This window comes from Sebastes fasciatus, chromosome 6, assembly GCF_043250625.1.
Source record: "Sebastes fasciatus isolate fSebFas1 chromosome 6, fSebFas1.pri, whole genome shotgun sequence".
Classification (NCBI taxonomy): domain Eukaryota; kingdom Metazoa; phylum Chordata; class Actinopteri; order Perciformes; family Sebastidae; genus Sebastes; species Sebastes fasciatus.
This window is the reverse complement of record NC_133800.1, coordinates 28,943,431-28,959,818: the sequence shown is the minus strand read 5'-3', so window position 1 is coordinate 28,959,818 and position 16,388 is coordinate 28,943,431. Positions and strand designations below refer to the sequence as shown.

General features: G+C 41.8%; 1 protein-coding gene across 2 annotated transcripts; it reads left to right on the top strand.

Annotated features, from left to right (window-relative positions):
• The first annotated feature begins 1,777 nt into the window (after positions 1–1,777).
• LOC141769696 (uncharacterized) lies at positions 1,778–13,842 on the top strand. 2 transcript variants are annotated; one of them, XM_074639021.1, is made up of 12 exons: positions 1,778–1,917; positions 3,529–3,621; positions 3,694–3,807; positions 4,000–4,194; positions 4,292–4,469; positions 7,084–7,267; positions 7,485–7,582; positions 7,745–8,125; positions 8,293–8,469; positions 8,822–9,009; positions 11,118–11,341; positions 12,228–13,842. In XM_074639021.1, the coding sequence occupies exons 2-12, from the start codon at positions 3,538–3,540 to the stop codon at positions 12,823–12,825; spliced, it is 2,421 nt and encodes an 806-aa protein (XP_074495122.1). In that variant the 5' UTR covers positions 1,778–1,917; positions 3,529–3,537; the 3' UTR covers positions 12,826–13,842. The 2 variants fall into 2 exon arrangements, with proteins under 2 accessions (XP_074495122.1, XP_074495124.1); XM_074639023.1 differs by having other exon boundaries at positions 11,118–11,327; positions 12,228–12,393.
• The last annotated feature ends 2,546 nt before the right edge of the window (positions 13,843–16,388 follow it).

Genomic DNA, 16,388 nt, shown 5'->3' with positions numbered 1-16,388 from the left:
GGCATTCCGACTGTCATCTACTGTAGATAACACACTAATTATGGATAAGTACCTCATACTACCCCACTTCAAAACACCCAAACTATCCCTTTAATGCCAAGTGTTTTTGAGGGTGTAAAAAACCTAGTTAGCAACCTAGAAAAAAATCTAAATGTATAGCTAAAAAAGTGACAGATTAAATAGTTAAAACACCCGACTTCTGCCACTCTATAAGTGGTCTAATGCAAACTCAGCCATGGATCATGTATTCACATGTGTAGACATGTAGCCACTGTGAACATGTGAAATGTTGCTAGTCCTTCCATGAAGGCCATCTCATCTGCCAAATACGTTTGTGGATTACTGCTATACGCCACTGCTGCTTTATATTAGTTACAAATCACAACAGGAAGAATAGGAGGAAATGAAATATATCCTGCGTCTTTGGCTCTCACAATGAGAGGCAGGATGAATGGTCAGTAATCTAAAGTGTCCCCCGAGAGCAGGATATTACATAAGCTGTCTATAAAACACAGTGATCGATGGCTTTAACACAGCTGATAAACTCCAACGTCAACAATCAATTTGGTCTCACTTCCAAAATATTCACCGCGGCAATATTATATTTCCACATTGATCACTGATGACTTTTACAAATCTCGGGATCCTCAAAAAGGTGCTGGGCAGAGGAAAATGACGAATCACGACTCGCATAATGCGTCTCATGATGGACGCCGGAGGGCGGAGGAGTGTGGCGAGCCTATAATAAACTGACACATTGCTTCAGCGAACATGGCAGGAAGGAAATGCTGGACTGCCAAGCCAAATACACTCAGACCCCCCTATCAGTTTATGAATGTAATGGATCCAGCAGTAGGCACGGAGCCCGTTGGCCTCCAGTGGCCCTTTGGATGTGCCATAAGAAACTGCATGGAGCCAGTGTGTGCATGCACAGAGGGTCAGGCTTTTTTGAGAGAGCTGAGGCGTGCACACAGTACAACCATTCAGACAGCTCACAGAGGAGAGATAAAGAGAGAATATGAGCAGGTCTTTATGGGGCAACAGCAGGAAAATAGCTGTTATATAACAATAACACCGTACGACGGCGAGGACTGCACAGACTTAAGAGAGATGCACGTTGATGGCCATTATTTATAGCACAAAAGAATGACATTTCAATTGTTTTCACATGTTTTATATCCACTGGCAGAAATACTAATGATCTTAATCCCGCAGATGAACGAGATAATTTCCTCTGTATTTTTCCTCGGTGTGTCTGTCCACCAGCCGTGTACAGTCAAAACCTCCATGGCTCTAATTATGGTAATAATCTGCCAATATATCTGACCACGTTATATGATTGAGGTCCCTTTCTGACAACAGCAATATAACCTTTTCTTGTCATGAAAGTTCATTCTTGAACTTGGAAATATTGCCATTGACAGATAGTAGTGTGACAAAACAATTCCAGCTCCATTTACTAGCTTTTTCCAGAGCTTTCATCCGTATCACAAAGTCTGATCGTGGATCTGTTGACACACAAGCTCAGTAGCTGTTCCGATTTTATCCAACGCAGTTTTAGGAGTTCTCGTTTTATCCGACCTTGAGTTGGGATTGTTTTGCCAAACAGCCTTTTGTTGATCACATTTGCTATTGTTTTTTTTTCTTTTGTTACAATGTATTTGTTTACAGGATAGGTTCATAACTTTATCAGAGGCCAGAGCGCACTGAGCTAAGGTCAGGGCCGATTAAAGATGGATGAGGAACCAGTGTCAGGAGGCGGGGGGGGGGGCCCGGTGCCATAGGTGTCGGCTGCTCAAGTGTCGCTGGCTGGCCGTGTGAAGAGAGAGCAGAGAACAGGAGATCAACAGCTGAGGACGTATCAGATCACCTGGTGGAAAGACGCATTCAGCTCCGTATACCCGGACAAGACGACAGGTAAGATCTCCGTCCTGTGAGGCTTTAATGGAAAATTAGTGAGCTGGGAAAATAGAAACACCTTATTACAGATAATAAGGGATACTATGAGTAATTCCTTTAAACTTTTTGAAGAGATGTAAATGTATATCTGTTTTTATTCAGTAGTTGAATAGTTAAGTAATTAATTAGTCTAGTAGATTAGATTTAAAGAAACACATTTTTTAAAATGGTGATAAAGATGACTAATAAATGAAGAGTGGTGCTTACTGTACAATGTTGAGGTACTTTACTTGAGTATTTTAATTTTACTTTATAATACTTTGTACTCCTAAACTGGTACATTTCAAAAGGAAATATTGTATTTTGTTACTCCACTACATTTGACAGCTGTAGTTACTGCAGATTAAGATTGCAACAAAAGAAAAATTATTTCTACCCGGTCCAGCGTTAAAATGCTACATACACATTCATTTACTTTTTAATTTTTATTTATTTTTTTAACTTTTTTCCCTAACGCTTTTTACTTTACCCTTAAAGTACATTTGTGCTGAAACTTTTGTACTTTTACTTCAGTAAAATCTGATTTGTATGACTTACTTACTTGTAGTGAAGTACTTTTTAATAAGGTATTGCTACTTTTACTTAAGTAAATGATCTGAATACTTCACAGGCAGTGAGGAATGACTTTTGGTTACTTCTAAACAGAGTTTTAAGATAATTAAATAGCAGAGTATTTCTAGTTTACGCAGCTTTACACTTTAAACTATTCCACTACACCTCAGAGGTAAATAATTAATGCAGCAGTAATATTAATCCAGAAACATCAGATATAACAGTAAAACACTGACAGGGAACATTTTACTGCATAATGAGTACTTTTACTTTTCATACTTTAAGTACATTTTGCTGATAATATTTGAATACTTTTACTTCAGTAAGGTTTGAATGCAGGACTTTTACTTGTAATGGAGTAATTTCACACTGTGGGATTGGTACTTTTACTGCAGTAAAGGATCTGAATACTTCTTCCACCACTGTTAAATAGCCTCAAAACTAAAGAGAGACTAGATTACAACTCAGGATTCATCACAAACACACGCAGCTCTATTTCCTGGTAGAAAAGTTTCTCTTTCCAGCCACTTAAGGGTGCAAGAAACTGTACGGTAACTGCAGTAAAGTGCTTAAAATGAACATTTTGGGGGAAGTTAAAACAAACTTCAAACACCACCCGAGTCCCATCTTTGTTGCTATTTACCATCTGAAGCTGAGGTGCACTCATGCATACATGAGGCCGCTAATCTCAGGACATGGCTGTCTGCCGGCTGCCTCCCCTCCCTGAGGCACTCAGCCCAGCAGATGACATGGCCGCATGTTGAAGAAGTGATTAGGTTACAGATGCTGTAAGTCACTGACAGGCTGTGCAGGGAACAATGGAGGCTTGTTAGTTTACAGTGGAAAACCTTAAAACTCAAACGAATAGTAGAGGGCATAATCCAATTTACACCTCAGTATTCTATATCGTCCTCGCCAGACTGAATTATATCCCACAGGCTCTACTCACTCTGATATAAAAACAATCTGTTCTAATGTATATTTTAAGATGTTAAAATCTATATGTTGCTGTTTCAGAAGGAATCAATGAGACGAATCAGGAGAAACAGCGAGGCTCTCCTCCAGGATCTCTTCTACAAGGGGGTCCACGGAGGAGACAGAGATACTCCTGTACGTGTCTTGTTAGTATGTTTCTGACCCATGTCTGACCGTCAACTCCATTAATGATTCTTTAACTTACAGATCCCAGCTCAGCCTGGTAGAGATGCTAAAATGATCCACTCCATCGCCAGCCTGATCAGAGCCAAGAGCAAACTCCTCGTCCTCGAGAACCCCGACACCGTGGAGATCTACAAGGTCAGCATGACATTCACGTCATCGCATCAAGATCATGTTTATGAGCAGTTTTCATAAGATTAGGAGGAGTCATGTAGTAAAATGCGGATAAAACATAGTATGCTTTTTGTGCTGTTAAAGAAGGTTACATTAGGGTTAAATGTGATGTAAGATGGATTCATCCCTTTTCATTACTGCATGTACCCAACACAGCTGGATGATGCAACAGCCCGTCCTGGCAGAACTGGTAAAGACGGCGTTTACCTCCCAGCCATCACAACGAAGGCGTCAAATCTAAACTCAATGAGAGGATCTCTGAGTCAGTCCTGTCCTTACCTGTACGACAAGAGAAGAGGATCCTTCTCCTCCGTTGCCTCTCAGCGAACTGGAGGTCACCCTAAAAAAGAGGTCATCTCACATCTGTTTAACTTCCAGTGGAAATATATATCGCAACTTCTTCTCAAAGTCCTCAAAGTCTTCCCCTTTTCCTCTCTCTTCACATCAGAGTAACCTGAAGGCACGAAAAGAGGCAAAGAAATCCAACGTCAGCGTGACAATGACCTACCTCGGACAAGGTCGTCGGGGGTCAGGGTTGGGGTCGACTCAGGATGAGCTCAAAGTACTCCAGCAAGTCAACGGAGGCGAGAATATCTGTGTCTTCAAAGGCGTGGTGACTCCAGGAGGTAGGAGCTGAGGCATTTAAAGCTGTTTTACTAGAACGGCCACAAATTAATAAATTGCGGGTGTTAACCCTTTAATGTCCTCACTAAGAAAAAAGCAATGGAAAACTTTTCGCTGTGCATTTTTTTCATTTAATGTTTTTCTTTTAATAGACCCCACAGTTTTTTTAATATATAGGCCTCTACCAAACGGTTGAGATGGTAAAAGAAAAATACAAACCATGTACTGTTATTATGCAGTCATAGGTTAATATACCAACATATGTCAATCATTTACCATGAAATTCGTAGTATTACCAGTAGTAGTATTATTTCCATGTATTTATTCTAGATATTTAGGCTACTTTGAAAACATCTCAGAAATGGTGAAAAATCCTACTTACTTCATTTTTTTAATCAAATATATAATGAAATAACATTCAATATTTAATATTAACAAATGATATTAACAACAGTGTTTTTAAAAATGAAAAATGTATCATCTTAAAATCACTACCCGTACAGGACAATTCAACCGTTTGGTAGAGCAGGTTTTTAGACAGTAGAAAATTCATAATAATTAAATTATTTCTGCATATATATAATAGAATAACATGAAAAGGTACCATATTAACAACAATGAATAATCAGAACTAAATAGTAAATTTTAATTACATCATTAGATTTATTAGCTTTACTATAAAAGGACAACTGAACTGTTTGGTTGAGCATGTTTTTAGAAAATTATTTGCCCATTATTGGACTTTTTTTAGTAGTAATTTACATAATTGTGTTCAGTAAGACCTCTCAGACTACGGTATGTTGAAAGACTAGCCTACCTTTGAAAAAGAGACCAAACAGTCCTCATGTCTGGAGTGACATTTTTGTTGCTAACTTCCTGTAAGAAAGTGAACTAAAAAAGGCATGCTATTTAAAAACACAGCGACATCTAGTGGATTGTTTTTAGCATAACAGTCCTAAACCGAGTGGTAGAGATGGCTCAATCAGTTCAGTTCAACGTATTTTTCAATAAGACATACGATTTAAATTATGCTCTACCAAAGCTTCTCCCTCTTTTCACACATTTAATTACTCACCTGCCCTCAAAGCATCATTGTAAAAAAGGACGGTGAGGATGTCGGCCCGAGGCAGTATTTGAGTTGAAAGAAGAACAGGAAGCTGACGTGCGACCTGATAGACAACCATCACATAAAATAAAGTCAGTAGACGAGACAAGACTATTTCATCTTTGCAGCCGGTACATGATGATACACACTGTGTACAGCCGCCACTCCAGGGAGGGAATCACAGTGTCAGGAAGAGGTGATGGATTTCTGCTTGGAAGTGTGTGTGTGTGATGTGTTTACAAAATCATCTGTGTAAGTTGAAGGAACACAAAAAAGGAATATATAGGATTTAGCAAAGTTACTATAGGGCTGTCAAAGTTAACGAAATAATAACGCGTGATATAACTTCCCTATCAGTACCAATGAAAATGGTTTACAAATGACTAAACATGATGCTAGAGGGACATAACAGTCTTCCTCTCATTGGGCTCTGATCTCAGACTTGGCTCTCCCTGTGAGTCTTACTCCACTTGATTGCTCCTAAATGGTAGGCCCTACTTGAGAAAACCAGATTTTGGTCTTGATTTGGTTCCTTTTTAAAGTAATTTGACATACCATATTCCAGTTGTTCCCAAAATGGGGAGTCGCAAGAAGATGAAAAAAGGAAAAAACACAAAATTACAGACTTTTTTGGTCAAATCTTTGCTTTTTTCCTCGTGAAATACAGAAGAGCATCAGTCAACTAAAGGGATCTAAAACTATTGAAACAGAACAATCTTAGAAGGGAACATCACTCTGGTTGTAGTGCTTATAGCTCATAGACATAACACAATACAGATGTTCAGTACATGTATGAACAAATCTTTAACACTAAATCCTTAAGCCAAACCGACGATTCTGAATCATCATTTTCCCTGACAGTATCAGACGCTTTGGCATCGGAGTTCCCCTCACTGATGGCTGGAATTAATACAAATTGTTGATGTTTGGTTAAAAGTTTAACAAAAGACAGCGGAAACCACAGAAACAATCTGGTTGTGATAACTCCGGTTGCAAATAGGTGGTGGCTGAGCTCCAGGGAATGGGAATGACATTTTTAGAGGGTAAGGTTAACAGTGCCATCCGCTGGCTCTTTACTGTAATGTTAAGTGTCAAAAGGAACTGCTGAACCTTATAATCAGTGCGTTTATAGGATATTTGAATCAGCAACACACTGAATTTACTACCAAACTGAAGACAGAAGTGATGAAGTGAACGGATTAAGCACCCTCAAATCAACAAAGTGATTTCCACCTCTAATATGCAACCTGTGACAAGGAGTTGCGAGTGGCAGCACAAGTCAAAAACATTAGGAACCACTGCTGTTTGCTATTTCCTGGATGATGCCAACCAAAGAGTCTCACCATGAGCTTAGGAAACAAGGAAAACCATCCCTGAAACTGTTGACCTTCACGGCAACATAAACCAAACAAAGACAGTGTAATAACCACGCTGAATCTGTTAGAACGATCAAACACGATCATTTCCAACCTTCGAGCATTTCATAATATTTTCCTCCTTGCATCTCTCAGAGCAGTTCCAGTTCGTCTCTCAGCGACACAGAGGTTTCCCCTTCAGCGCCACCGTGTACGTCAACGGCATCATGGTGGCCAGAATCAGCTCCTGCTGCGAGTACCGCTATGCTCCAGGCTTCCAGCAGGGCAGGAAGAGCTGCTTCAGGTTGGCTTGGCTGGCTGGTGGGATGCCCTGTTACAGGTCAGATTTCATCCCACAGTATAAAGCGTTGGCAGAAAATTAGTACCAGTCAAAACTGAAGGGGTAAACCCATTGCTCCTGCAGATATGATGTATTGTTAGGTCGACAGAAGGGGGAAAAAGGATGCATATTGCATGACATGAGGGAATGATGTTGGTGGTGGTACAGGGGGGAGAAATGTGAGTCACCATGAAAGCATATTTTTCATCTTTTTCAGATGTACAAGTCTCCGAAACAAATACAGCTCCTGCCAGCAGCTGAACAACGGCACAAAGGAGAACTTAATTCTCCCTCCAGAGCGGAGCCCTGGCAACGGTACAAAGCCTGGAAATGAGTGTCTCCATTTTCCATTACTTCCTAAAGCTTATTCATCAGCATTTTTTTGACATTAGGCCCAGTCCTTGATTTCAATGGGCTAGTTTTAAAGACAAAATGTCCAACAAAGCATTTCTCTTTCATTTTGTGTCTCCAATACAGGGACCGTCGAGTCACGTCCATCATCCCCTCTGTTTATCCCGGCCAAACCAGAGAAGAAAACAACGAGGAGGACAAGAAAGCATGTCAAGGAAGGTGGCGGAGGATCTACAGACGGCGAAGACCCCGCTGTAGCTAAAGAGACCTCCAAGAAGAAGCGACGCAAGGGTCAAACTAATCAGAAAGAGAGCAAAGGCAAGACAGCCGGACATAAGAGGGAAGAGGGACAAGACGGCAAGCGCTCGGAGGTGTCGCAGAGGTCAACGGTGACAGAAAAATGTGAAGACCGAGCATCGTCTGCCAGACGAGAACATAAGCAGCAGAAAACAACCAGCGATGTCACAGAGCTGCAGCCGCGATCAAACAAGACAAGCAAAGTTCTCGGTGAGTGCTGTTTTTTTCCTTTATTCCTGTAAGAGAAGATGGAAAAATAGAGGAGAATTCAAGTAAAGATGACCCTTCAATCCATCTGCATGTGGTTTTTCCATTTAATATTCTTAGTGGGGGTAAAACAAATGGGAAAGAACAAGAGTTTTTTCTCCTTTTTAAAGATTCATTGCAGGATGAGGAGGCACTGACTAAGCAGAACGGAGAGAAACAGAAGGAGCTGGGATCAAATGGGAAAAACAGAGACGGGGAAAGACTGAAGGACTTCTATGAAGAATGTGTGGAAATGAGCGCCGCGTTGGAGCAGCGCCCAAACAAACACAACTGGTTCAAGGCAAACAGTGAGTAAAGAAACCGCAGCACAGTAGGAATCCCCCCGGAGTGCTGTAACTGATTTACATAATGCACTTTAGCAGAAAAGCTTGAATTTGTGATACACTGAGCAACTGTCTGCTTGAAGGAAGACGGATGACGTGTAGGACAGGTTGTGCAGACATTGTTCACACACATGGCCGCTCTCATAAATCTCCCTGCAGCCCATCTCTATTGAACACGAATGCTCAAACTGAATTTTAGATTTTATTATTACATCTTCACATCAACGGTGGGTATCAATATCACTGTGTGCACTTGGCTTCAGGAGAGACAGTTTTATTGTGCCTGAGTTGTTTTTCGTTCCCTCTCCATGCCAAGTCCTGGAGAGGTGCCGGCTCCAGAAGAGGCTGTCATCGTGCCCCAAAGCTCCAGGCTCGGATGTGGAGCGCAGCGCAGAAAGTGACACGGTCCTGCAGCCTGATGGAGAGCCAGAGGAAGAGGAGGACACGGCCAGCCAGAGCGCTGGCAGAGAAGAGCCTGTTAAAGAACAAGACCTGCAGGCGCAGGTGTGTGTACAACACAAATTACTGTGGTGGATCTGTGTTTTTGCCAGAAAAGCTCTTGGCATTAAATCACTGGCATAAAAGCCCTTGAAATAACCATGCTGCATTATGCAGCAGTGTGCATTCATTTGTGTTAGCACTTGTAATTTAATTGCCAAATAATATAATAGTGTTAATTCAAAAACAATTTGTCCTTTAAAGTGATACATTTCCCATTAATGTTAAGTAGTTACATGCAGTATTTTTCCTTTTTTGCATGATGAACATTATTTAGGTTTCACTCTTAAAGAATCAGTGTGTAACATTTAGGGGGATTTATTGTCAGAAATAAAATATAATATTAATAAGTATGTTTTCTTTAGATCATAATCACTTGAAAATAAGAAGCGTTTTTGTTACCTTAGAATGAGCCGTTTATGTCTACATAGGGCAGGCTGTCCTCATACACCGTTGGTAGCTACACCTACGAAAAGTAAATGCACTGTAATTCATATATATATCCCACAAATACAATTTGTATGTAATCCACGCAATTGTGAACCAGGAAGTATAAATAGCAACAAAAGCCACGTAGGGAGGAGGTCGGGTTCATGAGTGGGTCAAAACACACCAGAATTTTGCACAGGAGACCGCTGTTCGTGTCTTGTGTGAAACCAGGAGTCAATATTGATTTATTTGTCACGTAAACTCCGTACATAAGTGTATGCCACTTCCAATGTGGCGTAACTTAACCATGATCTTTTCCTAAACCTAACTAGGTAGTTTTGTTGCCTAAACCTAACTCAGTAGTTTTGTTGCCTAAACCTAACCAAGTAGTTTTGCTGCCTAAACCTAACTAAGTAGTTTTGCTGCCTAAACTTAACTAAGTAGTTTTGTTGCTTAAACCTAACTAAATAAATTGACGCTGGACATTCGTAGGAAAACGCACGAAAAATGAGGAATAACTTTTCGTAAACTATCATACGAACTGTCGTGTGTATGAATACAATACAGTAGCCCCGAACAGACAAACTAAACATTGTCTCTAGATAGAGGCATTCCCCTTTTCACGTTTTCGCGTCGGCCACCGTAGCTCTCCAACATGTTTGGCATACAGGAGAAGTTTCAGTTGGTTGCAATCTGCAACCTCACCACTAGATGCAACCAGATCCTACACACACTGCACCTTTAATGGGAAAATATAATACAAATTTTCCACAATGACGCAATGAAAATGTGAAACTTCAAGATGCAAAATGTCTTCTGCTCACATATTAGGATTTAAAGCAGTTTAAAAAGGATGAATATGTATTTCAGTGTCAGTGTGTTTTATCATTTTATACTTCTCAATGTTAGATATAAAACTCAAAAATCTACTACAATAACAGGGAAAGGTCATTATCTCATTGGTATGCAGCATTTATTTTACTGATAAAAAGTTTATTCATTCACAAAAATATCCATTCTGACTTAAAGGACAACATGACTGTAACAAATGGTCGCTGGGTGTTATCTGGGACAGGCAGGCATTTTGGCTCGGTCGCACCCATCATGATGAAAAAGCTTCCAACAGCGCCTGAAAAATTCCTCAAGGTCTAGCAAAGTGGCAGAGTGGATGTGGCCGACAGCCAGACCGTATGTCTCTCTGGACGCTGAACCCGTCTCTGTGTTTAGAAAAACCTCCAGCACCTGTCCCGCTCACATCTCATTCCCAGACACATTTTCGAGCTCTCACACGCAAAACGTGAAACACTTAACACTCGCAACGCTCTATCCTCGGGGCTGTGATGCAAAATGTGTTTCTGTATGAGGGCAAAAATAATCTGTCTGTTCCACCGAATGGCAATTGAGGTGAACTAGAAGTTAAATGAGATATTTGTGTATCATTTCTTTGTGCAGTCTTGCATCCTCATGTGGGAAACCAACAGGATTATAGAACAGAAAAATATTTCTAACTCCAACAACATTTTTTCCCAGCCCTTTAACTCTTGACCTTATGACCTTTTTGAAATATGTCTTAACTTTCGGAGAGGAAAGTTTCCACTGACATCTTGCACCAAGCCAAACCAAATCCCCAAAAATAACAGCACATTCTGTACTTCAGCATACTTTCTTTTGGTTTGCAACTGCAGCTCGACGCTATGATGACGGTGCTGAGTACATCCGACGAGGTGGAGCAGCTGGTGCTGAGGAACACGGACCTGACGGACGACCTTCTGCTGAGCCTGGCGGGGGCCCTGAAGAGCAGCCGGTCCGAGGTCACGCTGCTCAACCTCAACCTCAACCTCATCGGCCCGTACGGCGCTCACATCCTGCTGGACGTCCTGAGGGTGAAGCCTCAGGTCAGAGGCTTACAGTAAGTCCTTGGCTCCGCTGATCCATGTTAACATCAAAAATCTGAGAATGAGTGATAATCCGGTATGTTTTTGTCTGAATTCACAAAACACACTGAATAACAAGCAGATCCAGGAGCATCAGCTTTTTCAAAATGACTTTAGAAAAGAATATAATAAAACTGAAGAGACGGTAAAAAGACGCAGTGAATCCAAGGACAGCCTCGTTGTTGCGGAATAAAATCGTAGCCTTTCACTGTTGAATTACACAATCCATCTCTTTTATGTGAATAAGAAATGCCTCCAGCGCCTCACCTCTCTGAGTTATTTCCTTTTTACCCCACAAAATACAGTGAATGTGCAAGAGCTTGTCTTCGTGACAGATGTGGAGACTTACAGTGCACGCTGACATGTGTGAGATTAAAAGAATAGTGTTGGGCTTCAAGGAATAGTTTGACAATTTGGGAAATATGCTTCTTTGCTTTTGGGTGGAGAGTTACATGAGAAGATTAATACCACTCTGTTTTCAGCCGGCAGCTGGTTAGCTTAGCTTAGCACCGCTCTGAGCAGTTGTTAAACAAACCCACGGAAACTCCAGGAAGTTACTGGTCTCTGCCAAGAAATAGTCTGGCACATAACCCACTTAACTGTAGTTTATACACAGATCTTGTATGGATTATACAACCAAGAAATGTTTAACTATTCCTTTATTGTGTACAGCAGATCAAACATGTCCCTGTAAGGAATAAAAGTATTATTAAATGATGATGATTTTCATCCTTGTATAGCACGTATAAAGTTCAACAATAACCCTGGTCGCATCATTTCAAACAGACTTTGAAGTGAGCGGTTCATGGAGGAATCAGAATAAATCTCCATGGTTACCACTTTTTCTTTCTCTCTCTACAGCTTGTTTGGAAACAAACTGCGTGATCACGGCATGCTGACCCTGCTAAATGGCATAGCTGAGCTGCAGGAGCAAACGGCGAGAGCTGCCGCCGCCGTCCAGCAGGCCATGCTCCTCCCATCGGAGCAGAACGTGCTCCTGCAGCTCCCCGCCGGGTGGAGCTCTTTCAGGGTTTTTGCTCTTCTGGAACTGGATATCGGGGGAAACGGCTTGAGCAGCGACGGGGTGAAAGTGTTAGCGTCATACATAAGGCACCACTCCTATCTTCGGTACTTGGGGCTGGCGCAGACCAGCGGCGCCGATCTGGCGGCGTGGAAGGAACTTTTCGACAGCCTGAAAGGAAGCAGCTCGCTGGCTCAGATCATCCTAGACGAGAACAACTTGGGAGACCCGGGGGTCAGGCTGCTGGCCGACATGCTGAGAGAGAACGCCAGCGTGCGGCAGGTGGATCTGGACAGGAACGGCGTCAGCGACGTGGGAGGAAACGACATCATGGGGGCGCTGCTTTGTAGGACGCAGTTCCCGCTGACGCACCTGAGCCTTCAGGAGAACAACATCAGTGCGGGACTAATGAGTAGGATACAGGAAGAGGTGAAATAAAGTAAACCATAAAAAACTACATAATAAACACTGATTTGAGAAGATTGTTTACATTTTGAGGTAAGAGAGGGAAAAAAACTGACTCATTTGACTTGATTGACCTTCAAACACACACACACACACACACACAAAGACGTCTTCCTTCCTATAAGTGGGTGGCCCCGCTGACATGCTTAGTTTAGCCCAGGCAGGTAGTGTAGGAGGCTTGTTTGCTTTAGGGCTGCGCTGCGGTCTGGATGCATTTTCAAAGAGATCTCAATGAACTGAACCTTTCTTCTTTGTGGCGAGGTTTCGTCTTTACCTTATTCCCACCAGCGTTACCTCTCCTGACTCCTACTTCGCTAAAAAACTGATTCCTCTGTCGTTTTATTGAATCATTTGCTGCCTCCTGACAAAAAAGAAACCATGATTCATTCCTCCCACAGTATTTACAGGTCATGGATGATTTACCCACGACGACAACGACGACTCCCCCCCTTAGTACCTATCATCAGATCCCCCTTCTCCACTTCTACAAATCAAAAAGGGAGTTAAGGACAGCTAAGCTACGTCAACTACCCCCATTTTGTCATTTTTGTCTCTTCGTGTGCGAGACAGAGCTTCTATTCAGAATGGAAAAAGTAGGGCATCTGAATTTCGAGGCCGTCATCTCATTGTTCAATCAGTGCAGACATTTTTTAGAATAACTGTACCTGTGATCAAAGCTTGTCAAAGTGGTAATTATCTCCTCCTCTCAGGGCTGCCAGTAGTGACTCTGCTGAAACCAATCCCCTCCGAATTTCATCTGCAGTTCTTTGCGAATTCCTTTACTGTGGAGCCCCGATAAAGACGCTCTCCGAAAGCCCGGGGAGGATGACAGATAAATGAGACACCTGAAGATTACATCTGCACCATCGTATCAGACTGCTGCTATTGTGGCGTTGTGGTGGCGCACGTTCAAAACCCTCCAGTTTGGGGTGTCTTATTTTGTAAGGTCAGTCCTTTGTATCTTTGCAGATAAGATTTTGTTATCAGCACTAAAAAAAAAGAAAAGAGTCCTTTTCTCTTTGACTGTTGATCCTCTAAGATCTCAACAGTAGGTTGAACACAAAACTAAGTGGTACACCATCATGCCCGGCCGAGCATAAGCCGGCAAACAAAGAGCCGCACTGTAACTCGCCGAGTCCTTTGATAAGGCCTTCGTGCTTCTCCGTTACAAGTAAAACTCTGATCAGTGACCCCATTGTCCGTCCGCTAATGTTATCTGCGTTCGGGGCCTGAATCAAATCCTGCTGTGTTACAGGCGTCTTTCAACCGCGCTTCCAAAAACACGGCCTTCAAACACAGAAGCTCAATCTGTTAGGAATTTACAGGTTCGCTTGAGAAACAGTTTCCCCTTTCAGGCCTTTGTAGGTCACTGTATCGTATCTCTTGGTGCTTTAGCTGCAGTATCCACTGTCGTACAGCCCAATAATCAGGCTCATTCATCAATGTTTCTCTGATAAGAACTATACGACTAATAGGTGAACTGTTACTTATCCGAATCTTTGTAAAACAAGGTATTACCACTTTTTTTTTTATAGTTGTGAAATAGCATAGATACATCTGATACACTGGGGTTAAGTTTCAGACAAACGATGCTGTGCTGTGGGGAAAATGGAGAGAGGGAAGTCTTGGGGATTACAGTTTGACTGTGAGTTAGAGGGAAAACAAATCAAATGAAGTGAACAATGGTTACTCACCCTCATGGGGAGTTCAGTGATTCAGACTTCCTTTAAGTTTCCCCGGCAGGATGAGGCAATTTATTTCCACTTACAGCATATGAAGGGGTCAGTATCTGCTTGCAGGACCATTAACTGATGTCTTTGTAATCATGTTGCTCTGGATACACACACAGGTAGGTCAAACTTTTTCATCTTTCTAGTGAATTCTTAGCCTGTCTGTTGGTTGGTCCACCATTTCGGTCCTTTGGACTATAATATCTCAACAACTATTTCATGGATTTTCATGGTATTTTGTACAGAAATTCATGATTCAGGACTATTTGGTTCATCATCTGACTCTCATAAAGTTTCTGTTGTTATCAGTGAGCAACCAGAAGCCTGAAAAGTGAAGCCAATGCTGAAGTGCCTTAAACTTGCATTCTCTCTAATAGCCAGCAGGGGGCGACTCCTCTGGTTGCAAAAAGAAGTCAGATTGTATAGAAGTCTATGAGAAAATGACCCTACTTCTCACTTGATTTATTACCTCAGTAAACATTGTAAACATGAGTTTATGGTCTCAATCGCTAGTTTCAAGTCTTCTTCAATACAGCATGATGTTCATTTAGTAAATTATGGTCCCAAAAGTTAATTATAACATTTTTGGTCACCTAAAAATGTCTTATTCAGCGTTCGGTTGTACTTAGCTCCACCCTCTCGTGTCACTTCTGGTTGCAAAAAACAAAGATGGCGATGGACAAAATGTCGAACTCAAGGCTTCAAAATTGCAGTCCACAAACCAATGGGTGACGTCAATGGTTGTTATCCATTACGAATAAATCAAGCAGGTTCTTTCATATAAGTACTTGGGTGCAATGATAGACTGAAATGTTCATTATATTAGATGGATTTGACCAACCAAGAATCACTTCTGAAGAAGCATACTGGCCCCATTAGTCTTGTTATATCTTTATATGTACATAAAATGTATAATAAAATACTACCTCTAAATGGTATCTGGGACCAAACAGCCTTTATTAAGACAACAAGGTTGCATTTTAATGCATTTCCAAACAGTGAACACCAGCTCATTGAGGCTTCCATACTGCGTCATTTCCACCACCATCAAAATCAACACCGACGTGTGCTGGGACTGACTGTATCCACTGAGAGGATCTGTGCTATGAGAACAGTCTGAGTCAGTGTGGATGGGCAGGGGAGTATGTTTGTGTACAGTGGACCTGCTTTCAGCCCACTTTTAGAAAGCCAGGTGGTGTTTATGTGTTTACGGAAGCCCGGGGGCGGCGGACCTCTGTCGGAAACAGCAAACTCTCTGTTGTGACCATTTAAGTCCGCTCCGTTCTGACTGTAATTTGTTTTGTCTAGTTTGTCCAAATCAGATGTCTTTGATGCAGTTCGTTGTTAATACAATGATATTTTATTCACATGGAGACTTGCTGCAAGCGCTGAAACATTGCCTGGCTTTGTGGCTTGCTAAATAGAATCACTCTGCCAGTTTATATCAATGAAAACCTTATCAGGTAACAGCGCTCACAGGAGATTATGATGATGTGGTCTTGATTAAGAGCAGTATTAAGATATTATAATGTCTTCATCTTCTCAACTGTGGCAGTAAACAGCGAGAAAGGAGCAGGAAGTTGATGTTGGCTCATACTTGGTGCACGCGGTGTAGCAGAGGATGAATGTGGAAAAGGCCTGGCTGAGGATGAGAGTGAACGTTTGAGATGTAGCGCTGCAGTGAGATCTCTTTGTGGGGCCTCTCCATAACAGATCCCCTTTTATTGTCCAGAATAGGAGAGCAATTTATAGACTACATACTGCTGTGATGGTGACGCAGGCAAAGCTACAGTTACATTATTAGTA

Coding starts and splice junctions, on each gene's coding strand:
- LOC141769696 (XM_074639021.1), top strand. CDS start 3,538: ATGAGACGAATCAGGAGAAACAGCGAGGCTCTCCTCCAGGATCTCTTC. Junction 7,583..7,744: donor AGAGCGGAGCCCTGGCAACG/GTACAAAGCCTG, acceptor TCTCCAATACAG/GGACCGTCGAGTCACGTCCA. Junction 11,342..12,227: donor CCTCAGGTCAGAGGCTTACA/GTAAGTCCTTGG, acceptor CTCTCTCTACAG/CTTGTTTGGAAACAAACTGC.